Raw genomic sequence first — 25,813 nt, forward strand, 5'->3', positions numbered from 1 at the left:
TTCACTCCTGAGGCTGCTAGGTGGAAGAGAATATGTGTTTTTGATTATAGCTTCTTTGGTTCATGGTGTCTAACTTAGAATTGTTCTTTCAGGTAGAGGTATGGTTGAACCATGTGCTTGCTCACATGAGGGCAACCGTGAGGCATGAGATGACAGAAGGTGTGACTGCCTATGATGAAAAGCCCAGAGAACACTGGCTGTTTGATTACCCAGCTCAGGTACCTTCCTTTCTGAAACATTATGAGCCCCTATTGTCCACTCAGAGAGGGACTTGAATCCCAGGTAGCTAGGAGGTGTCAGAAGAGGGAGCAAGAAGATGGACAGCCATGATGGAATTCAGCTACGACCCTAGACAGCTAAGAGCGATCTATTTTTACTATCATTGTCCATGGTAAAAAAGAAAATCTAAACAACTAAATTCTTTGAACTGTCTTACATGATGTGTGCCCAGCTCTGTTCAGAGTACATCTACAACATCTCCCCAATGAAAGTCCAAATGAGCATTGTGTCTAAATTCTCCACCACCAAAATTATGTATTTTCCATATAAAATTTCTTCAGCTAATAGAATATTTATTTGAATCCTTCTTTCCACATATTTTTTTGGTCGGTCGTGGGGCCTGAACCCTGGACCTTGGTGCTGTCCCTTCGCTCTTCAGCTCAAGGCCAGCACTCTACCACTTGAGCCTCAGCCCCACTTCCGATTTTTTCTGCTTATGTGGTGCTGAGGAATCGAATCCAGGGCCTCATGCATGCAAGGCAAGCGCTCCATCACTAAGCCACCTTCCCAGCTCTATTTCCACATATTTTCAAATCCTTTAAAAACACAGAGATCACAGTGATTTATTTTTTAGCATTACTTACCTTGACGTTCCAAAGTATCCAGATTATTTTAAGGTTATGAGGTTATTTAAAAATAAAGAAATAATAGACATACTATGGACAAGTAGCTATGGGCCACACATGACCAACAGGGGCTCAGTGAATTAGACAACTCAGGCCATAAGGGGATTATGAGGAATAGGACAAAGGCCAGCTGTCATTGAGATAGTCAGTCAAACTTTTTTACTCTCCTAACAACAGGAAAGATGCTGTCTCTAAGAAGTGAAAACCCAAATGATCTGAATGGTCATTCTAGAGGTCACAGACATTGACTAAAAATCAGTTCTTTAGGTCAAATCATACATGTTTCAAGAGCAGAAAAATGCTGTCCTCACTCGTGTCATAAATATTTTACAAATTGTTTACAAATTATGTCTTCAGTTGTCATGGGAGAAGGAGAAAAGGGGCCTGTCACCCATGCAGTTATACCATGAGACCTTGCTGTGTTGTGTATGGGTTGGATGGACATCTCTGATCACAGCTTCACTAAGCAGCTCTTGGTGTACTGCAGGTGGCCTTGACTTGCACTCAGATCTGGTGGACAACAGAGGTAGGCATTGCATTTGCCAGGCTGGAGGAAGGCTATGAGAATGCCATGAAAGAGTACTATAAGAAACAAGTGGCCCAACTCAAAGTCCTCATCACCATGCTGATTGGCCAGCTCTCCAAAGGGGACAGACAGAAGATCATGACTATTTGCACCATTGACGTGCATGCTCGGGATGTGGTAGCCAAGATGATTGCTCAAAAGGTAGGTCCTGTTACCTAGGAGTATTCCCTCTTGTGTACAGGTGCACCATGGGAGTAGCTCAGAGATAGCCAAGACATGGGACCTATGACCTGAACACCCACTAGGGGTGTCTGCTTCTACTTTTTAAAATCTGAGTGAAACAGTATATGGATGCTCCCCAACTTTCATGTGCTTAATTTATGTTGTTTTGACTTTATAATGGTAGAAAACCAAGATGTATTCAGTAGAAAGTAGGTTTTCATTACAGTTGTTCAATGAATAGCATGAGACATTCAATACATTGTCATAAAATAGGCTTTATGTTAAATGAATATTCCCCAACTGCTGGCTAATGTAAAATTCTTAAAGGTTTAAGATAGATGAAGCTAAGCTACGGTATGAAGTAGGTTAGGTCTTCTTAATGAGAATGTATCCAACTTAAGACATTATAGGTTTATTAAGATATAACTCCATTGTAATCCATCTGTAATCAGACCAAGTTATGCTTTTTATGCTGTGATCTAAGTACCCAACTCTTTTAAGTGGCAAATAAAATCCAAGCCATCTAGAGACTTATATGTATTGAGTTCTTGGGGTAGGATGGGGGAGGGGACACAAGGTACCTGTTGAATACAATGATTTACTCTCTTTTAGGTGGACAATGCCCAGGCTTTCCTTTGGTTGTCCCAGCTACGCCATCGTTGGGATGATGAAGCCAAACACTGTTTTGCCAACATCTGTGATGCCCAGTTTCTGTATTCCTATGAGTACCTGGGAAATACACCTCGCCTGGTTATCACACCTTTGACTGACAGGTGAGTACTGAAGTCAACCACTGACAGCCCTACTGCTGTCTACTTTCAGCTATCCAATGACTACCAAGTGCCAAAGTCATCATCCTTTGCTATATATTTGCATAGCTGCACGAGGAGGACCTGTCTCAATACTGTAGATGTAAAATAACACTGAAAGGGTGTAGAGCAGAGATTTCCTTGGAGCAAATGTCAGAACAAATGAATGAACCATGACTTTCTGAGGAATCACTAAGCAATTAGACACACCTGGATCTTAATACCAGCTCTAACACATGCTAGTTGCTTAACCATGAAAAAGTTAGAGCATAATATTTGGTTCCCTCATCTGAGAAATGAAGGTAATAACTCACAACCTCACATGGTTGTTTTATGAAGGTAAGAGTCTTACAAAGAATTTTGTACACAATCAGTGCTCAGTGATTAATCCTTTATTTTCTTATCATTAAGTTGATCAATCAACTTCCCCATTTATATAATACCACTAGCTCTGAGGATACAAAGATTTTAGAAGCATAGTTCTAACAATTAAGGAGCTTACATGAATGAACATAAAGAGCTAACATGAAATAAATTCACACCAGAATTCACTGGCCATTCTCAGATGAACAAAACCATATGTTAAAAGTGTCTAAATATTTGAAATATAAGTCAGTCCTCTGATCATCATAGTGGAGAAAAGACTCATGCCCAGTGGAGAGAAGACTGGAATGATTTGGGAAACCAAGGACGTTGGGTCAGGAGCCTGAAGTATGTGTTTGGTTCCAATGGGAGACTGTAAGCTTATTGCCATAGTGTCCATGAAATAGAAAAAAATCCATTCACAGGGGAAACAAAGGAGGAAGCTACAATGCTTGATAAGAAATGTACTCATTATCTTGCCCATGTAATTGTAACCCCTCTGTACAGTATTTTCACAATAATAAAAAAATCCATTCACTTATTAATTTTTCTGTTCAAAGAATCTATGGTATTTGTTGATTGGGAGAATTGATGGCCCAAAGTTAGACAGTTATTAATATGTATCCTTGGGAAATAGAATACTATGAATAAAGTCATGGAATTGGTATAACTCAAAATGTGTTCCTGAGAGAGGAATGTAAACTCTTGACTTTTGGGGAGGCAGCCAATCATCAGTGTTAGACTGCGAAATGTAAAAGACACAGTCTTTATCCAGTAAGCAATGATCAGTTATGGAAAAATTTACATCCAGAGAGCAATGTAATGAAGTCTGTGTTTTATCAAGGTTTATCTGGTGACAGAGCAAGAGTGAGGGAAAGAGGGATCGGGGCAATGATGTCATGAGAAATGATACCTTTCAATTCTTCTGAACTGTCTGTAAATTCTGCTAGGAGTTACCACTGAACACTGAATCTCTTCTTTCCAGAGAGAGTGGCACAACTAACTCCTGGCTCACCAAATGAGAGACTACTGGCTAAGGAAGGTCAAAGTACTCTGTGCCATATTTTCCTTTTTTTGACAGTACTGGAGCTTGAACTCGGGGCCTCAGACTCTTACTTGGGTTTCTTGCTCAAGTTTGGTGCTTTATCACTGAAGCCACACCTCCACTTCTGGGTTTTTGCTGGCTAATTGGAGATAAGAGTCGTGGACTTTTCTGCCAACTGGTTTCAAGCCAAGATCCTCCGATTTCAGCCTTTTGAGTAGCTAGAATTATAGGCATGAACCACCAGGGCTTTTCTATGCAATGTTTTTCTTAATTTCTTTCCTTCTTTCTTAATTGCCTGCCTTATTGTTAAAAAATTCATATACATTTTGAAATCGCTGATGAAACATTTCCAAATTATTACTCTTTCTGGAATAAATAAATTGTGGGGAATCTGAAGTCCCAACACCCTCTGTAGATAAAGACCTCCTGGCTCATCTACCTCCATGTTTATGTATTTCTTCAGCTCATTTTCTTGCCCAGTTTCAAAATCCTCTTCCCACTCAAATCACATTTCTTTTTCCTCAGATCTCCTTTGTGTGGAAAGAACTTGTTGAGGTCACAGCTCTGTCCCCCATGGCTCCTCACTGTACTTTGACTAAAATGTGAAGTCTTCTTAGGACCTGCTCATTCCTATTAGCCATCCCCATGCCTGACTTCCTACCTCCTGCTCACTCCATCTCATTTCTGGACCCTCACTTCAGCTTAGAACCTTCTGCCAGAAGTGTCATCCTCTGGCTCTCTATTCCACTGCTGTCATCATTTCTTTCTACTCTGAGTTCTAAGAGCCCTTTCCTGACTACTCTTGCTAAAAGACAACCTTTCCCACCTCACATGTACATACCAAGCACACAGTCCCGATAGAATTTCCTGCTGTATCTTTTTCCAAACACTCCCTAGCTTCTGAAATAACCTTAACTTGCTTAACTTGCTTGATGACTGTTGGCTGGTTGACCTTGGCTGGCCTTGTGTATAAGATCCTTAACATCTAGTAAGGTGCAAAGTTAATATTGTTAAAAGAGTAAATGGTGATAGCCAGGCACCAATAGCTCTAGCCTGAAATCTTAGCTACTCAGGAGGCTGAGATGTGAAGATCAAAGTTTGAAGAAGCCAGCCCAGTCAGGAAAGTATATGAAACTTTTTTTTAGGTTGTAGAACTTGAACTCAGGGCCTGAGTGCTATCCCTGAGTTCTTTTGCTTAAGACTAGCACTCTACCACTTTGAGCCACAGTGCCACTTCTGGTTTTATGGTGGTTAAATGGAGGCAAAAGTCACAGACTCTCCTGCCTGGACTGGTGAAACTCTTATCTCTAATTAATCATCAAAAATCCAGAAGTGGTACTGTGAATCATGAAGTAGAGTTGACTCAAGGGAAAAGTCTACTCAAGACTCTGTGTCTTGGCTCTCACACATCTGTCTACAGCTGAAATGGAAAAGGCTGAAGCAATTCTTGAGAGGGGCTTGGAACCTTAAGGGTTTTAGCTAGACACAATTAGTTTTCGAGTTCTTTCAAGGTGTGTTGAAAGAAAAGCTTTCCTACTTGGAACTATATTCAGACAGGATCCTCTTAAATATCTTCATCTTGATGGTAATTTTCCGCAAGACATCGATCATTACCAGGGAGGAAATCTGGTACAGCATTTCTTTCTACAATGAGTTTTTTTTTTTTTTTCTGCCTGCCTTAGAATGCAAGCTAACAATATGGAAATGTGTATCACTTTGAGCCAGAATAATGAAGCTACACATTATTTGAGCAATCTGATTAATGTTTATCCCCTGATCTAGATCGTATGTTCCATGATAACATTGACTTTACTTCGGTCTCCGCTCTACTCTCAAACCTACCTAGCACTATATCCAGCATAAAATAGACAAGCAGGAGGTACTACCAGAGTGAATGCAACATCCTGAGACCCTGGATACATATCCAGTGTTCTCATTACATTCAGAATATTTCCTTCTATTCCCACTGACCTATCAGACATTACCATTCTGAGTGACAAAAAGTACAAGACTTTTATTTCCCTAGGTCTTTGCACCTGCTGGGGAGTTGAAGAAGATAATTACTTCTTTTCGATTTAGAGGTCTCTAGTACACTTGTGCTGAATACCTTATAGAGGAGAAGGGTAAAGTTTGACAATGAATTATTTCTAAAGTAAGGGATTTATCGCCTCTTCTGTGAAATGATGCACATAACAACTCGGAAGGAAGATTTGCTGCAAATAATGGTGAACACTATATAGACTTTGACCTTGTTTTCTGCATTAGATGTCTTTCCAACAAAGTAGTATGTAGTTGAATATTTATATGGTAAATTCCATTTTCTCATTGACTTTCATTATTATCTCAAGAAATGTTGTGCTCAGAAAAAAAAAAGAAAAGAAAATTGGCCTCCACATAGAAAATCACATTTTAAAGAGCATTCAACCTTTACCGCTGTGTTGTGTAAGTACATTTAATTCTCTCCTGCCAGAAGAATTAATCAAATGGACAATTGATTCGTACAACCTTTGCACATTCATTAAAAGCACACCCATGGTATTGTACATCCGGCTGATTGTGCCTACTTCTTTGGAATTTCCCAGTGCCTGGATGGGGCTGGAATGTATAAGTAGGTACAATGGCTCATCCAGCATCTTAGGCCACTGACACAATGCTAAGTTGAAGAACTAAATGGAAATGTCTTTTCAGGCTGAACAAAAGCAATTCTCATGAGTTGCTTCTTAGTCGTTCGATTATCTGCTTTCCTTTTCTCCCCATCCCTCACCTTCACACATAAATGTCCACCTTTTCTGCCCTGAGCTTTGTTAAGCGCTGTTTTAATTAACTGCTTATCAATTCTGAGTTACCTCCTACTTTCTCAGGAGCCACAGCAAGTAGACAGGATATAATCTGTGTGAATTTTTGAAGGTTTCTTACTGGATGGGGACACAACTAGTAAAAGTCATAAACTTGCTTGTTAAGTTTTTTTTCTCTGATTATTTTATTGGAGAAGATTTGGAAAATTTAGTAATTGGCAAAAAGAAGTCACCCAGAGGCAGTTCTTATTAATAGTTAGCCTGTTTCCTTTACATGTGGATCTCCAGTTTTGAAATTGAGATCATATGTTGTATATAAAATATGGATTGCTTGTTTTACTTAACACTATATGGTCTGTTTTCCTAATTATTATTCTAAAAACTTTAATAGCTGAATTATATTCTAAATATAAGTATCCCATAAATTATGTAGGATAACCATATTATAGGGCGCTTGAGTTAAAAATGAGTTTTTTATTATTAAAAATAAAGCAGCATGAAACCATCTGTGAAATTTTTACCGAATTTCATTTTATTTCCTCAGGATGGATTCTAAGCATGATAATCAGTTAATTATAAGCTTCTCCCTATGAGCAATGTTGTTTCCACTCTCATTAGTAGTTGGGAGTCTTCACTGCACAATATCTTCTTAGAAAATCCCTGCTCATTTTGCAATAAATTTAATATTCACTTCTAGTTTATCTAAAATAAAATTTAGAATTTATATTTTTTTGCTGTAGTCTTTTTAATACTTTGGAAAAATTTTAGGCCATGTGCAGAATCTAAATATGTTTATGAAAATGTCTTCAATTATAAGTGGTAGGAGGTTTGAACTCAAACCAACAATAAAGAGGAGTTCCCTCATGTATGTTGTGTTTAAAGAGGGAGAACTTGAACAGAATTTGAATTTAATAGGCATATCACATTCCCTCTGCCCATTCACCAGTTGCTGGACACCTAGATTAGTTCTAGTTAGGGTAATTATAAACCATACTGCTATGAACATTTTTGCACAAGGTTTTGTGTGATTATATTTTTTTGTTTCTCTAAGAGGACAGGAAATTGTTGGAATTGTTTGCTTTAGGTTGAACTTTTTGTGAAATGACCAAATTGTTTTCTGAAGTGGCTGCACTATTTTACATTAACCCCAGAAATGGGGGATCTACATGTCTCCTCATCCTAGACATTTATTATCTGTTGTACTTATTATAGCTGTTCTGAGAGATGTAATGTGTCATTTCACTGGGATATTATTTTGTGTTTCCTAGTCATTAATTTAGCCTGTTTCCTTTTACATGTAGATCTCCAGCTTTGAAATTGAATCATATGTTGTACATAAAATATAGATTTCTTGTTTTACTGAATATTATATGGTGGGTTTTCCTAGTTATTATTCTAAAAACTTTAATAGTTGAATTATAGGCTAATTATAAGTATCCTATAATTTATGTAGCATAACCATATTATAAGGTGTTTGAGTTAAAATGATGTTGAGCAACTTCTCATGTACTTACTAGCTGTTCATATATTTTCTGCTCATTGTTTCATGGTTTATGCTCACTATAGTATTGAGTTGTTGAGAATCCTTTGTACACTCTAGATGTATTATGTACATATTTGCAAATATTGTACCCTAGACTGTTATTTTCCTATTTCCTTTTCTTAATAACATATTTACGTTCCTTTCTCTCTCTCTCTCTTTTTGCTATGTTGGGATTTGAATTCAAGGGCGTGTGCTCTACCATTTGAGCCATGCTTCCAGTCATTTAATGCCATCTTTTGAAGTGCAGAAGTCTTGAATTTTGATAAGATCCAGTATATCAGTTTCCAGTTTATGGGCCATGTTGTACCTAAAGAAATCCTGGCCTGACTTCATGCATTCTTTTCAGTTTCTTTTCAGTTGTATACATGAACGAAATGATGTTTGTATATCTGTCTTCTATTTTGCTCATTTAATTGACTTTCATAAAAAAAATTCTATGAGATTTACTCTTGATTCTCTTGGATCTTTTCTAAATGACTTCTAGAATTCCTAATCATATATGAGGCATATAAATAATACAAAATATAGTCTTAGCTACTCAAGTTTAATCACTTGGTATGCTGGGGGTATTTTGCTAGCAAGATCATATGTGAGATGTTTAGTATGTTTCTTTTAGTTCTTTCTGTCATATTTTGAGAAAGACACTTTATAACTAGTGAAAGGGGAAAAGTGAACACTGGAGTCTTATTAACAAATGATAATGAGATACTAGAACTGGGGACATCTATAAGGATACAAAAATTTTAAACCTCAAATATTAAAATGTTACAAAAGAAACAGATTTGTTTTAGGTTAATGCTGACATTATTCTTGCAATGTTTCTCACCTTGAGCTTGGAATCTATTAAAATCTCTGGGACTATTTTATGTAAACTATTTAATCATCTCTCCACATTTTCTATGTATTCAAGTACTTAGAGGATTATTCTACATTTGTCCATTGTAAATTTGACTGTGTTGGTTCTAACCTACTTTCTTTTTCTTTTGGCAGTATGGGGGTTTGAATTCAGGGCTTTGTACTTGCTTAGCATGTGTTTTACCATTTGAGTCACAACCCACTCCTTTTTCCTTTAGTTGATTTTAGATAGGTTCTTTTTTGTCCAAGGTCAGCCCCAAATCTTAGTCTTCCCAAGCTATGTCCCTTAAATAACTAGAATTACAACCGTGAGCAACTACACCCAGTTAATCCATCATTTTAATTGTTAAAACTGTTTATGAATTGGCCTATTTTCTATCTAATCAATTGTTTCTTAGTGAAAGTTACCCATAAAGATATTGGACACAACAGTACAGGGGAATCCTGGGCATGTTGCTGGAGGCCTCTCTTCAGGTTGACATTGTTGAATCACATTATTGCTCAGTTTCACTCATTGAACCAGGTGTTAGCATTCAAAGACTGACCACGGTGACCTTCATCCTTGAAAAATCTCTTTGAGTGTGAGTGAAAATTGTGACTCTGGTGATATTATTGGCATGATTGTGTTTTGTTATAGCATGTGCTAGTCAGCTTTCTGTCACTCTAATAAAAGACTGAAGAAAATCAACTGAGAGGAAGAAGGGTTACTTTGGATCACAATTTCAGAGGTCTCAGTCCATGGTTGCTTGGCTCTATTGCTTCGACCCTTTAGTAGCCAAGCATACTGTGGTGAGAGTTCATGGCTGAGGAGGCTGCTCACCTCACAGCCTGAAAGTAAAGAGAGGGGGAACAGAAATGGGTTGGTGTCCCAATACCTGCTTCAAGGGCATGTCTCAGTGACCTAATCGCATTCCACCAAGTCCTGTCAATGAAAGGTTCTACCACATGAAGGACTAAGCTTCCAACACATAAACTTTGGGAAGACAAGCCATATCTAAACTATAGTGAAATGCCAACAACAACAGTGTTTGAGATATAAGGAAATTGACCAATCTCACAGACCCTTCACAATGTACTTAAGATTTAAAGGTATTTTTCTTATTTCTAGAGTCCTTGCCTTAAATCTCTATAGCTCCATCTGCCAGCCCTCTCTAGGATACAGGATAGGTCAAAGGAGCTGGTTTGAGGGTTTATTTTTTTGTTTTTTGGGTCCGGTCGTGGGGCTTGAACTCTGGGCTTGGGCGCTGTCCCTCAGCTCTTTCAGCTCAAGGATAGTGCTCTACCACGTGAGCCACAGCGCCACTTCCGGCTCTTTTCTTTTTGCTTTTGTGGTGCTGAGGAATCGAACCCAGGGCCTCAGGCATGCAAGGCAAGCACTCTACCACTGAGTCACCTTCCCAGCCCTGGTTTGGGGGTTTAAAGAGAGGGAGACAACATGATACAGAGGGCTTTGTAAAACTAAGATGTGTCTGAAAGTCAAGGAGGTACTAAGCCCAGAACATCTTGGCAGCTTATCCTGCAGCAAAAGGAAACATGCTTCTCTTTTTATTTGTGCTTTTCTTACTGGCTGAGCTAAAGCCCCTCCCTTCCTGTCTTAGCTATTGAAACTTGTTAGACAGCCCCAGCTTCCCCCACCCCAAACCTCAGTCCTACTCATCTGAAAAATGAGGAGTTGGGTTAGTTGACCTTGAAGATTCTTTTTAGCTCTCAAATTCTACTAGTTAAAAGGAAAAAATAATATTTTGGTATTGCCCCTACATGCTTCTGGAGATAATCAGAAGCTTCTACATTACCCAAGACCCCTGAAAATTCAGATAAGAGGTTTTGGCCTATTTGACTGCAGAAGAGGCAGTGGTGTGGAAACAAGGGGATGAGAGGGAAGGTGGAAAAGTGAGTTGTATAGGGGCTGGGACTCTGCCAGTTCAGGCAGCTGCCTTTCTTTCTAGAGTAGGGAATGGGGCTCACTGGGTTGCTGTAGCCTTAAACTGTTCTAGAGACCTGAGACTGGGAGAAAATAAAAGGCTTAGGGAAAATCTGGAGCCAGAAACTCAGAATCCAAGGTTCAAATGATTTACCAAATGCTAGCAGTAGCCAAGAGAGACAACACGAGACCCAACTTTTCACCTTAATCAAACTTAACCTCACATTGCCACTGTGGACACAGGGCAACAGGAGCCTGAGTAGCCAGGAGTTAAAGTTAATCGTAGCCCAAATCCCCTTGGTTAGCAGAGCTGATACAGTTCACCCCATGGGAAAGTGAGAGGTAAAATAAGAATTCCATGTGCCTCTTCTCTGTGCTCAGGGAGTGCAAGCAGCCTTCCTGAATTTCACTGGCAAACGCTCAAACATGTAAGGGAATTTTACACTTAATTAGAGAAGAAGGCAACTTACTTCAGCTTCTTTCAGAACTTTTTTTTTACCCCTGGCTCAGTGAAGTCAGTGGAGAGACCCAGTTACCATCTGGCACATGAGGCATTCAATCAGTGTCTAGTCAGTTTGAGATAGCAGATTCCAAAACAGAGACAGTTAACTCTGGAGATCCTATCAGACGGCGCAACCTGTGTGCTGAGATTCTTACGTCAATTTGCTAGGTAACGATAAGTTGGACCGATGCTGTCATTTCAGCAGCTTTATTGAGGCATAATTTACATGCCTTAAAGTTCACCCATGATAAGCTTTAGTTGATGTACAGAGTTTTAGTTAACGCAGAGAGCTGTCCTTCACTTCTGCCTAGTTTGAGAACATTTTCATCTTCCTATTTGCAATAAATACCTGTTCTGCACTCAGTCTCAGGCAGCCACTGATTTGAGGACTATCTCTATTTGTCTTTTTTTTTTTTTTTTTTGAGTATTTCCTATTAATGGAATAGATGCACATGTTCTTTTAGAGCTGATTTTTTTTGTTTTTTCTTATGCAGTCATGTTTGTTTGTGGTCCATCTGTTTCATAGGATGCTCATCACCTCATTCTTTTATATTGTTCAATGTTCTATTGCATGGATATGCTGCACATATTTTACCATTCACTGTAGATGGACATTTGAGTTGTCTTTAGTTTTCTATTATAAATACTACTGCTATAAACAAGTACTACTAGCAAGTGGATTTATTTCTCTTGAGTAAATTCTTAGAGAAAGAGCTTCTACATCATATGGTAAGCTTTATATGTAAAAAGACTACCAAATTGTCTTTCAAAATGGCTGTGCCATTTGATGTTCCTAGCAGGTATATTTAAAGCTTCCAACTTTTTAGCAAACTCAGCCACATTTGTCACTGCCATCTTCTGAACTATGGCTATCCTGGTATAATGGGACATCATGGCATCTCAAAGTACACTTAACTTGCATTCTCCAAGTGAGCAAAGATCTTGAGCATTTCTTTTCATGGGCTTACTATCCAAAAGCACATTTTGAAATGAGACTAAATAGAAATGCAAATCCTTTTAAAAGATATCAGAAATAGTGTGAAAGGTGGGTTAATTTTCTTGCCATTAATAAAGATAGTCATAGGAAGATTAGACTGAATGATCAATTCACTCATAGATTCATTCATTGATGAGTTTCATAAATAGCTATTCAGGGCTAGTACCTGGGGTTGTTCTGAGATCTGGAGGTAAAACCATAAATTATACATAGACCCATTTAATGTGTCTAATGAAGGTATAGACACAGAGCATGTAAATGTTGTGTATGGTGGGGGATTAGAATAGAATAGAATGAGAAAGGGGCTCAGTTAAGAGGGCATCTGTCGGGCTGGGAAGTTGGCTCAGTGGTAGAATGCTTGCCTTGCATGCCTGAGGCCCTAGGTTCAATTCCTCAGCACCACATAAGCAGAAAAAGCCAGAAATGGTGCTGTGGCTCAAGTAGTAGAGTGCTACCCTTGAGCTAAAGAGCTGAGGGACAGCACCCAGGCCCAGAGTTCAGGTCCTAGGACAAAAAAAAAAGAGGACATCTGTCACTCAGTGCAAATATTGGGGAAATCTGGGAGCACTCATTGGATGAAGTAATGTCAAACATGAGTCTCTAGAGATTAGCTGCCACTAACTAGACAGTGATTGGAAAGGAACATAGCATCATTCGTGTAGTCTCAAAGGGATTGAGGAGTTTAGGTGAGAAGTACTAAGGACTAGGCACAGTCTTATAGCATCTGTAAAGACAATAGAGTTCAACATAGCTGGACTTCAATGTGCTGGGGGAAGACATGAATCTAGAGGAACAGGTAAGGTCAAAGTCAAGGTGGGCCCAGCAGAGCACTGCTAATGTCCTTTAGGGACATACCTGTTCTCTGGGAAGTTCTAACTCAGTGGGGAAGACACTAGTGAGAGGAAGCTGTCAGGCCTCACCTGGCCTCAAACCTTTATCTCCCAAGGATTCAACAGGGCCACCTGTGGCACTGAAAATGACATTTTCCCTCTTGTGTTTGGCAGGTGCTACATCACCCTCACCCAGTCTCTGCACCTGACCATGAGTGGAGCACCAGCAGGGCCTGCAGGCACAGGCAAGACAGAGACCACCAAGGACCTGGGCCGAGCATTGGGCATCATGGTCTATGTGTTTAACTGCTCAGAGCAGATGGACTATAAGGTATGAATTCACTCCACTTTGACTGGGACCTGGGAAGTAGTCCAAAGCAGGAATGAGTCTATCCACGCCACTGGCCCAGCTGAGGATTTTTAAAGATTTTAATACTTTGTATTGTAAAAATACTGTACAGATAGGTTACAGTTACATGAGCAAGGTCATGAGTACATTTCCTATCAAGCATTGTTGTCTCCTCCTTTGTTTTTCCCTTACCATCCCTTCCCTCCCCACCTCCACAACTACACTCCCCGCCCACCTAAATTGCAAAGTTTGTTTTTCAACATAGTGTCTTGTATATCTCATTGTTACAATAGGTCAACCTGTATTCCTATTTAAGCATTTTGTTCTTTCCCTTCCCCTCCCCAAATTGGAGAAATGTATATACAAGATGCAGAGCACTGACATCAAATACAGTGAAAACAGGGGTTATACCTTGGGGGAGGAACATACAAAGAAAGAAAAAAATCACATGGTACATTATAAATACGTTAGAAACAATAGCAAGCAAAAAAAACACTTGTGTCCCTATCTTGGGGTTCATTTCGCTTAACATCATCTTATTTGGTCATATGCTGACCTTTTCTGTTTGTTCCAGATATATGCTAGTTACTGCAAAAAAAAACCTCAAAAGACTCCACATAGAGTTCTCCTATGACCCAGCATTTGGGCATTTACCCAAATGATCACAAACAAGACCATACTAAAGCTACCAGCACAACTATGTTTATTGCAGCATTATATACCATAGCTAAGCTATGGAACCAACCCAGAATACCCCTCAGTAGATGAATGGAGATAGGAAGGTTTATAATGGCATAGTCATCAGCAAGGAAATTTTGACTAACAGAAAGACAGGGTAGGAGATTTGGAGGAATCAGGAGAGCAGAATCTATGGTAGTTTGTACCAAATATGAAGCACAGTACCAGCTCACAGGGAAGCCCAGAGTCAGATTAAGGAAATGACTCATTTAGTAAGGAATTGAAGTAACTTAAATTTGAGGGTCTAGAAAATAATAGAGAAACATTCCCTAAAAGGGTCTGCAAGGGCAGGCATGACTTCTGAAAACAAACCAGAGAAACATCTACTCACTGCATGACACGACCCACAGTAGACAAGTGCACTGCTAAATGCACTGTATCCAAATGCTTATCCTAAACAGAATGTGAGGAAGGCCATCTTTTCTAGCACCTCAACATCCCAAGGCATAGCTAACAAAATAAAAACAAAGCTATCTTCCAGGTTGTGTTAATGGGGAAAGGCCGCAGAAACCAGAGGCCCATGAGGCCATTTCTTAGCTAGAAATGTTCTGCTCACAAATGAATATAGAGTCATTTTTCTAAAATGTGTAATAACAAATTAACTTGCTGTCTCATCACTTGTATTATATTGTATCCTATGTTTCTATAAACTGCCTCACATCTCTCTTGTAAACAGGATAGCATTTAAATTCCTTTAAAGTATAGAAAAAATGATTGCATTAAATGATATAAGTCATGTGATATAGTGACTGTAAAATAAATTTATTGCAGAGATGATTTTAAAGGTTGCAAGGTTAACGCTTGCAGTTAAAGAGCTGAAAGATTCTTTCCTGAGACTTATCTATCTTTCTACAACTTGAGTATTTTCTCCAGTGAAAATAATAGAATCATGTGACACCCCATTTTCTCATAGCAAGCAAATAAAAGGAAGATCCAGACCCAAAATAACAATTGTCCCTATGGTCCACATTCCCCTACATTTGAGCACAGCTGCTTTTATTGATGAACACATTAAGATAATGTTTCTTTTTAAGGCTGGAAGGAGATTGTTTTTTATTTCCTCTTTAAAGAAATAAACTCCACCTTAAGGATTATTTTAAGCTTCTAGATTCTTCTATGGTTAAGTATTAGCAGCATTGCTGCAGTAAATATAGATTCCCACTGGGTGCATTTTGAAAGACACACTCATTTGTATGTAGATGTGGTATATTGATTGAGGAAAATCAGCCGGTTTCTTCAAAGTCAAATCTAGCAGAACCAATAGGAAGAGACGAGCTGGCCTTACAGCCAGGGGTCACTAAAGCCATTTTACCTAATTCTCTCACAATTAATTATGCAACTCTAACCTCTCCTGTTTCTATAATTGTTCAGAGAGGAAGAAAAATCTATCCTTGGTTCACTGTATCTGTGTGATGCTTTGGTCATCGAGTCAGGACCAGACACCAAGCAGAGCAGCAATAGGTGCCTTCTTAATAATACACACCAGAGCATAGGTGATCCCTTCCTGCTGTGCCAATTACCCCTGCTAACCAGACAGCCTACCTATGCCATTTGCAAGCCACCTTTCCATTTGTTGTCCAGCTGTTCAGAATTATTTTGTTTATTACAAGACCCTCTGGAAATCAAGTGACCTTTTTGTTGCTATAGTTATTGCTCAACATATTCTAAGAATTGTGGGATATTACTGAAAATAGATGATGTGTCATCCCAATTAATCTGCAGCTAGTGTTACCCCAAAAGCAGTAGTTACCACCAGGGAGCACCCCATGCCATCCCAAATGGGACCTGTTGGAATTTCAAAGAAAGAAATAATAGCAACTGGGGTATAGCTCAGTGGCAGAGTGTTTGCTTTGCATGAATTTGGGCATGAAGTCCAAGATTCAATTCCCAGCACAAAAAATAAGTGGAAAGAAAGAGCACTGAATGTCAGAACAGTCAGCAAAAACATTTAGTCAAGGGCCTTTGAGAGTAATGGAGCTTACCTTACTAGTGGACAGAGAGAAAATATGGATGTTCAATCTGAGAATGTCCTCAATGAAGCGGGTCAGGACATAGTGTTCATATGAAGGCTTAAGGTATTTCCTCTCAGGCAGAGATGGAACCCTTTCAGTGTTTTGAGCAACAGTTGAAACATCTTTCTTTACCAGTGTCATCTGTCACTGATCAGAATGTTCAAGAACACTATGTTCAAACCTGCTGGACAAAACTGCAGCTGGCTGGATCACAGAGTACTTAAGGCACACAAACTGAATCAGGAAAGTTGATGGGATGGAGGGATAGATGGATGAGTGGATGGAAAGGTGATATGTAAAAAGCCGCTGGGGGTACGGGGAATTTGGGAGAATAATGGAAGAAGTGACACTGATCCAAGATACTTTGTACACATAAACTGGTATGTTGAATTGAAACCCCTTTGTATAAGTATTTAAAGATAATTAACAAAAAGAAAAAAATGGAAGAAGCCATTTTATCCTACAGATGATAGATAGATAGATAGATAGATACATACATACATACATACATACATACTAGATATAAGTTATATGATAATAGATGAATTATCAATAGATGACAGTTAATAGCTGATAATTAGACAGATGGATAGAATATAACCAAGTCTATCTGGATAGACAAAAAAAATATGAAATAATTAGGGAACCTAATTATCACCCAGACTACGTGATCCTGAATGCTAATGTGTATTGTGTAATCTTCCAGATTAGACAGGGTTCTGGTCACAAAACACACAAAGGAACACAAAAAAATTCCAGGTTACTTGAGTCTTTGGATTTGATATTTCCAACACAGCTAATCTGTTGAAATATAGCTTTGAAGCCAATATTCTTCCCAGACTCCTCCTCCTGTGTTGCTGAGCCCTTCTATCAGGGTCAGGCTGGGATGAAGAAAGGAAGGGACTGAGGATCAAGAACTGTCGGGCATTTCTCCAGGGATCATTTTTAGGTGTCATTCATGACACAGCAATGTATTCAGTTCATATGCCTCCAGAATAAAAGCTAGAAATAAGCATGATGTAATGGCTGAGCTACCTTAGAGGGATTTGGAGAAGAAAAGAAAGGCAATGGATTGAATACTAGAAGGACAGAGGCCACTAAAGGTATGTGACCTTGAGGTAATGGGCTCTCAAAAGAACTCCAGGCTTAGAAGGAAAGCTTCAGAACAGCATGTAAGGAAGCTGGGAAGGTGAAAAGTTTGCAGTAGTTCAAACCAGGGTAGCAGCCATATAATGAGACGGCAGAAAGAAGAGAGAGAGAATGAGAGGCTTAAGAAAAGGAAGGTACCAAAGATGCCCAAGGAACCACCTGAGGGGTTAGCTGTGAGTGGCATTAGAGAGATCTGAGCTGTGGTTAGGGCCACCCAGACCCCACCTAGCTCAAAAATCCTTCAAGCAGGCATTATCTCATTTAGCTCCATGAGGCACTAGAGGACTCAGTGCAGGGTGAAGATGTGGAGAAAAGGGGAAGTTATTGTTTTACTCTGTTAGTGATGGCTGGGAAACCTATAAAATGGGCCACTTGTTCTGGAATTGGTTGCAGTTTTAGTGCTTAGATGTTCTTTGTATTACTGCAGCAATATATTCCCCCTTGACCTCAATTTGAAGAGGCTTCTACAGAAACCTCAAATGGCTTTGAGCCTGAGAATGCTTCGAATTGTTTGTAAGTCTCTCTGAGACTCCGAATCTTGTTGAGACTCCTATTTCTTTTTTTTCCATATATATTTTTTATTGTAATACTGTACGGAGTGGTTACAGTTACATTAGCAGAGTAATGAGTATATTTACTATCAAGCATTGTTACCTCCTCCTTTGTTTTTCCCCTACCATGCCTTCCCTCTGTACCTCCCCAACTCCTCCCTCACTGCCCCCCCGAAATTGTAAAATTCATTTTCAACCTAGTGGATTGTACATCTCATTGTTACAGTGGGTCAACCTGTATCCTTATTTAATCATTTTGTTGTATCCTTTCCCCTCCCCAAATTATAAATATATATACATATATGTATATAAATACACATATATGTATATATGCATACATATATATATTTATATATATATGATGCAGGACACCAGAATCAGATACAGTGAAAACAGGGGTTAAACCATGGGGGAAGAACATACAAGAGAAACAAAAAAAAAACATCAGTACATTTTATAAACATTAAAAATAATAGCAAGAAAGAAAAAACCACTTGTGTCCTTGTCTTGGGGTTCATTTTACTTAACATCATCTTTCATGGTCATATGTACATAGCTTTTGAGCTGTTTTGCTTGTCCTAGACAAGCAAATAAGGGAAACCATGGGACCTATGTTTCTTTGGGCCTGGCTTACTTCACTTAGTATAAATTTTTCCTAACATTTCCATTTCCTAACAAATGAGGCAATGTCATTCTTTCTGATGGAGGCATAGAATTCCATTGTGTGTGAGTGAGTGTGTATTACATTTTCTTGATCCATTCATCTACTGAGGGGCATCTGGGTTGGTTCCATATCTTAGCTATGGTAAATAATGCTACAATAAACATGCTTATGCTGGTAGCTATGGTATAACCTTGTTTGTGATTGTTTGGTAAATGCCCAAAAGTGGGATTGCTGGGTCATAGGGAAGTTCTATGTAGAGTCTTTTGAGGAACCTCCATACTGCTTTCCAAAGTGGTTGAACAAGTTTACACTCCCACAAACAATGAAGTAGGGTTCCCTTTTGGCCACATCCACTCCAGCATCTGTTGTTACTAGATTTCTTGATTATAGCCATTCTAATTGGATTGAGGTGGAATCTCAATGTGGTCTTGATTTATATTTATTTTAAGGCTAGAGAAGTTGAGCATTTCTTCATGTTTCTACTGGCCATTCTTATTTCCTCTTCAGAAAAGTCTGTCTTTAAGTCTTTAGTCCACTTATTAATTGAGCAATTGTTCCTTTGAGGATTTGTTGTTAGAGGATTTAATTTTTTTGAGTTCTAAGTATATTTTAGATATGAAACCCTTGTTTCCATCTACTGGATTGGGGTTTAGCTTGTTGCTGTTTTTCAAGGAGCTTCAGGAGCCTCATTAAATTGTTGGTTTCAGACTTCTCTGAAAAGAAAATAAAAATGGCCAATAGACACATGAAGAAATGCTTAACTTCTCTAGCCATAAAAGAAATGCAAATCAAAACAACATTGAGATACTACCTCACCCTAGTTAGAATGCCTATAATCAAGAAGTCTAATAACAACAGATGCTGGAGGGGATGTGGACAGAAGGGAACCCTACTGTAGTGTTGGTAGGAGTGTAAACTTGTTCAACCACTTTGGAAAGTAGTATGGAGGTTCCTCAAAAGACTCCACATAGAGCTTCCCTGTGGTCCAGTAATCCCACTTCTAGGCATTTACCTGAATGATCACAAACAAGACCATACTAAAGCTACCAACACAACTATGTTTGTTGCAGCATTATTTATCATAGCTAAGATATGGAACCAACCCAAATGCCCTTCAATAGATGAATGGATCAAGAAAATGTGGTGTATATATGCAATGGAATTCTATACCTCCATCAGAAAGAATGACATTGCCCCATTTGTTAGGAAATGGAAAGACTTGGAAAAAATTATATTAAGTAAGCCAGGTGCAAAAAACATAGGTCCTACAGTTTCCCTTATTTGCAATAACTAGTATATATCTGAGACAAGCAGGAAAGGTCATATAAGACAATGTTAAGCGAAATGCAGCCCAAGATAAGGATACAAGTGGTTTTTTTTCTTTCTTGCTATTGTTTCTAATGTGTTTATAAGGTACCATGTGATTTTTGTTGCTTTGTATGTCCCTCCCCCACAGCAGAACCCATGTTTTCACCGTATTGGATGTTGGTATAATTTGGGGAGCAGAAGGGAAAAAAAAAATTGTTTAAATAGGGATATAGGTTGACCCATTGCAACAATGAGATGTACAAGACGCGATGTAGTAAAACAAACTTTACAATTTAGGCAGGGTGGGGGGGGTCTGGTTGTGGAGATAGGAAGGGATGGTAGGGGAAAAACAAAGGAGGAGGCAACAATGCTTGATAAGAAATGTACTCATTACCTTGCTCATGTGATTGTAAACCCTCTGTCCAGTATTTTCACAATATAAAACTTATTTAAAAATAAAACAAAAATAAAAATGAAATGGACAACCTACAGACTTTTGCACCTCTTCTGAGTCACTACCTTTGCCTACTCAATCTGAAGTCACCACATCACTTTTAAGATTCCAGTGGAATTTATTGGTATCTAAGTTTTTGCTGGTTTTGTTCACTGGCTTCCCTCAAACTAGAATGTAACCTCATGAGAATAGAGTTCTCATCTCTTACTACTGGTTCTTCCTGACTTGAAACAATCTTGTGTATAGTACCTTTGAATGAATATTTTTTAATTAATCATGCAATCAGTTACTTCCAATATCTTAATAAGAGTCAGGAGCTATTTTCCCCTTCTTCTTTAAAGTCTGCCCCATATCCAACCTGCCTTATTTATGTGAATGTTTTGACATATGTGGCCAAAATATTGCTTTAATCATGTTCTCGTTTCTAAACTTTCAAATCTCCCTCATATAATTGAAGGTTTATACAACCAGGACTTTCTTGAGTAATTTAATTTTCCAACCAAAATGGCACATTTAGTTTTCTTTGGACCATCATTATTTTTCTTATTTTTCCTCTACAATCTGTTTTCTTCCTGGTATGCCTTTCTGCTTTCATTCAATGTATACAACTACTATCCAATGTGCAAGCACTTCTCTTGTGTGTGGTCTTGGATTTAAAAGTACTGACATATGCTTCCTGTCAGTACATACCAAAGTCTGTGTGGAGGGACATTTGTCTGTGTAGTGGAAGAAAAATCATTTCTCATTCATTTTCTTGATGTGTGTGTGTGTGTGTGTGTGTGTGTGTGTGTGTGTGTGTGTGTACACACACACATACTGATATTGGGGCTTGAAATCAGAACCTGGTGCTCTTGCCTGGCTTTTTTACTCGACTGGGGCTCTATCACTTGAGCCACACCTCCATTTACAGCGTTCTGACTTTCAGTTAGAGATAAAGAGTCTCAAGGACTTTTCTCATCTGGCTTTGAACTGCAATCCTCAGATCTCAGCCTCCTGACTAGCTAGGATTACAGCTACAGTGTGAGCCACTGGTTTCCAGCTATTTACTGGAATTTCGAAAGCTGAAGAATCAGCAGTAATGTAACTGATGGCATTTTAAAGAGGTTTCTAGATGAGTGTCTTGAGTCGGGTCTGTGTGTCTGCAACTTGTGTTGTCACATCATCATCATCAAAATTTTAATTGTGCTTAAAATTTCAACACATGTTTCTGACCAGGAGCCTTTAGGAGAGGTGGAAGTATCTATAATTTTTAAAAAGATGGAAATGACTTTATACTTGTATCACATAATCCTTGTATATTCTCTTGCAGTCCTGTGGCAACATCTACAAAGGCCTGGCTCAAACTGGTGCCTGGGGCTGTTTCGATGAGTTTAACCGAATCTCGGTGGAGGTCCTTTCGGTGGTGGCAGTACAGGTATGCAGCCGGAGGAAGGGAGGCCCTACGTCTTCATGTTGAGCATTGTGAAAATCCTCAGCTCTTGATTCTTGCCTCGCCTCAGCACCCACCTCCCCTCAGCACCCACCTCCCCTTCCCCCTTTCCATTCCCTGTCCCTTTTCCCCTTCTGAATTGAGTCAAAAGGAGGTTCCTCTCAACTATCACACCCTTCAAAATACATCCTTCATTGTGAAATAGGAATAAAGAATACCTGTTCTATCTGACTTATAGGAAGTATTAATCATGAAGACACAACCCAGCTCCTTTGAAAGGCCAGGCACTATGGATTTACACAGAGACTTAAATTTCAGCTCTTCAATTTCCTATCAGAGTTCTTTAAAGAAGATGCTCCACCTTGGCCTCGTTCACTTTCTATTATCTATAAAGAGTGGAATACAGTACCAGTACTGATGACTGAAATCCTTTGTTGAGGCTTCATCTAAAAAAACCAATTTCCTCTTCACAACACACAGAAAGCATTTACTGAACACTCACTGCATGACAAGCACTGTGGTAAAATTTCAGTGAAGATGCCAGGACACAATTCCTGTCTTCAAAAAGATTCTTGAGCTGGGTGCTGGTGGCTCATGTCTGTAATGCTAGCTAATCGGGAGTATGAGATCTGAGGATCGAGGTTCAAAGCCAGCCTGAGCAGGAAAGTCTGTGAGACTCTTATCTCCAATAAACCACCAGAAAACCAGAAGTGGCGCTGTGGCTTAAGTGTTAGAGTGCTAGCTGAAGAGCTGAGGCACAGAGCCCAGGCCCAGAGTTCAAGCCCCATGACTGACAAAAAAAAAAAAAAAAAAGATTCTTGAGTTCCTGAGATAGACATGAGTACTTTCTCATGTTCTCACAATCGTTTGATATACATATGGCACAAACTGTCAAATCCATTTTCTTATAGCCAGTCCTTGAAAGGCTGGAGAGGATCTGAATGGTGTAAGGACCCCATAGACAGTGGGAGTTGTAGAAGGAGGGAAGGCAAACGGTGAATAAACCTTGTTCACAAGACTTTGTACCACACACATATACGATGCCCCACTACTCCATCTATTATGCTCACCATCTATGTGAAGAAACTCAAGTGGAGAACAAAAGTAACTTGCCCAAGGGCAGGGATATTCTTGCAAAGTAAAAAGACCAGGATTTGAACCCAGCACTCTTATCTGTATCATCCAGATGCAGATCTGAACACAGATATGATCCTGAGGGGTGAACTATTAGAAAAAAATAGGCTAGACGGGCAGTTTCAAACCAAGCAAGATACAGGTATAAATGCCTACTTCAGTAGGCTTCCAGGACCCTGAGGACTTCTAGGAATAAAGTTATGCTCTCTTTGGCTGCAGTTTTGAGGAGGGACTGGACAACAAGAAGTTAGGGGACTGAAGTCAATCAAAGAGTCTCTCACAGGGTCTTTGTTGTTACAATAAAAGCTGTAATAAGCCTGGAGCTGGTTGCTCATGCTGTAATCCTAGCTACTCAGGAGGCTGAGATCTGAGGATTGCAGTTCAAAGCCAGCCCAGGCAGGAAAGTCCATGAGACTCTTACCTTCAATGACCCACCAGAACACTAGAAGTGGCACTGTGGCTAAAAGTGGTAGAGCACTAGCCTTAAGCAAAAAAAGTTCTGGGACAGTGCCCAGGCCCAGAGTTCAAGACCCAAAACTGACAGAAAAGGAAAAAAAAAAGCTCTAGTAAAGCTTGAGACAGTAGTGTAGCTGCTGTTTCTAGTTTGTGCTCACATACCATACAATAAAAAATGATTGAAACTGCCTTCTTTTTTTGTCCCCCAAAACAACGTGTTGATAGTTCAGAAGAATAAAAACCTAGCTATACAACATGCTTTGGTATCCTCTGTAAACCTTTCAGGCCCAGCCCAAGGCCAGAAGAAATTGTTCATTCTACACTGACGTTTTTCTAAGCAGGAGTGTAAAGCTAAAGGGTGGTTAGAAAAATGAGGGTATGATGGAGCATCGGGCAGATCACACATTGTGACCTGGAAAATGGTGGAACCAGCAGTGTCACTTCCGCTTTCCTATGTATCCTGGCAGGAACCTGCTTCCATCTACAACACCCCCCAAACCATCACCCCTCTCACCCCATAGGCTGGCTCTGTTACTAGTAGGATGGACTTGGAGCTATGGATAAGCACGCTGAAGCAAGTACAAGCTGAAGAAGGGTGGAACTCACCCCATCTGCTGCTCTACCACCAGTCTTATCTCCAGCAGCCACTGAGAGCCCTACAGGCCATCAGAGGCCTTCTTAACATAAGATGGCCAGCCTTTACACGGCTCACATTTGATAGCCAGATGCTGCTCCTCTCACTGACCCTTGGTAAAACTCCCCCCACATTATCCAAATGTAGGGCTCTTCTCTCCTTTAAATTAGTGAGATATAGCTTTCTCCTGTAGGTTGGCTCTGTTTACTAGGCATAAGATAGTTTGCCTAAATACTATCTTACACCAAAACCCTAGGGAGTCCCACCTTGCTCAAAAGGAGCTGATTATATTCATCTCAATGTATGACATGGACTAGGTTGAAAACACTTCCACAGGAAAATCAACAAACTCTGCACTTCAGAATCATTTTTGTTTTCCCCAGAGAACTGGCTGTTAAAAGACTTACCATTATACCTCAGTCATGTAAGGATGTAATCTTGGGGTTGCCAGATCTTTAAATTTTAAAAGGTAAATGTTCATGTTTTGTTTTTGTTTGGGGTTTTGTTTTTGTTTTGGTGTGTGTGTGTGTGTGTGTTTGCTAGTCCTGGGGCTTGAACTCAGAGCCTGGGCACTGTCCTTGAGCTTCATTGTGCTTAAAGCTAGTGCTCTACCACTTGGGCCACAGCCTCTTCTGGCCTTTTCTGAGTAGTTTATTGGAGTTAGGAATTGCATAATGACATTTTTACCCAGGCTGGCTTTGAACTTTGATCCTCAGATCACAGCCTCCTGAATAGCTAGGATTACAAGTGTAAGCCACTGGAACCTTGTTGACATTCATGTTTTTATAAGAAACTGTCAGTGGCTTAAATGGATTAAATATTTGAAGCTGTATAGTGTTACAAACAAAAAGAAGATTATTTAGTCCATAAGTCTAGATGCTTGAGGGCTGTATATGGTGATGGCTTCTTGCTGGCAGATTCCCAAGGTGGCATAATACATTACAAGTAAAAGACAGGTGTGTGTGTGTGTGTGTGTGTGTGTGTGTGTGTGTGTGTGTGTGTGTGTGTGTGTGTGTGTGCACGCACGCCCTGACCTCTGTCCACATTATAAAGCCATCTAATATAATCAGGGTTCTACCATGATGACCTCACTGAATCTTAACTACTTCCTAAATGCTCCACTTTATCTCCGGAGTTGGATTAAGTTTCCACACTCTTAATATTTCACAATGGGGATTAAGCTTCAACTCACTCTGATTGAAGCAGAAATCAAGCATGCGTTCTGGCTTCCCCTCTGGGTGGTCAACTCACAACTTGATACCACAAATGATGCCTTCTAGGGTCTGTTTTGGGTTTGATCCATTTAGAAGTAAAAGGCATTGGGTTAAAAACATAAATAAAACACTTTCTCAAGCACTACTACTACTACTCAAGTTTGGGAATGGTTCTGAAACTCTCAACAGAAGGTGAGGCTTTTCCCTATGATGGCTCTCTAATATGTCACCTCTAATATGTCCTAGAGTTTTTCTCCTTACTCCTACTGCAGGTATTTATCTTTTTATTCCTTTGCCTTCTCCACTCACCTTTGTCTGTCTCTTTCATCTCTGCATTTATGGTTTTCTATACTCTCTCTCCTCTGGCTGCTTGCCACAGAACTTAGAGGACATCTCTTGTTCTCACCA

General features: G+C 39.5%; 1 protein-coding gene across 2 annotated transcripts in view; it reads left to right on the forward strand.

Annotated features, from left to right (window-relative positions):
- Dnah9 (dynein axonemal heavy chain 9) overlaps nucleotides 1–25,813 on the forward strand; it is a 339,142-nt gene that overhangs the window by 113,761 nt on the left and 199,568 nt on the right. For both annotated transcript variants that reach the window (XM_042693416.1, XM_042693426.1), the window contains 5 exons: nucleotides 93–218; nucleotides 1,393–1,632; nucleotides 2,266–2,426; nucleotides 13,488–13,644; nucleotides 21,848–21,952. In XM_042693416.1, coding sequence (XP_042549350.1) covers nucleotides 93–218; nucleotides 1,393–1,632; nucleotides 2,266–2,426; nucleotides 13,488–13,644; nucleotides 21,848–21,952 — 789 coding nt within the window. The remainder of the gene's footprint in view (nucleotides 1–92; nucleotides 219–1,392; nucleotides 1,633–2,265; nucleotides 2,427–13,487; nucleotides 13,645–21,847; nucleotides 21,953–25,813) is intronic.

Source organism: Dipodomys spectabilis, unplaced genomic scaffold (assembly GCF_019054845.1).
Source record: "Dipodomys spectabilis isolate Male_0828 unplaced genomic scaffold, ASM1905484v1 ptg000004l, whole genome shotgun sequence".
NCBI lineage: Eukaryota > Metazoa > Chordata > Mammalia > Rodentia > Heteromyidae > Dipodomys > Dipodomys spectabilis.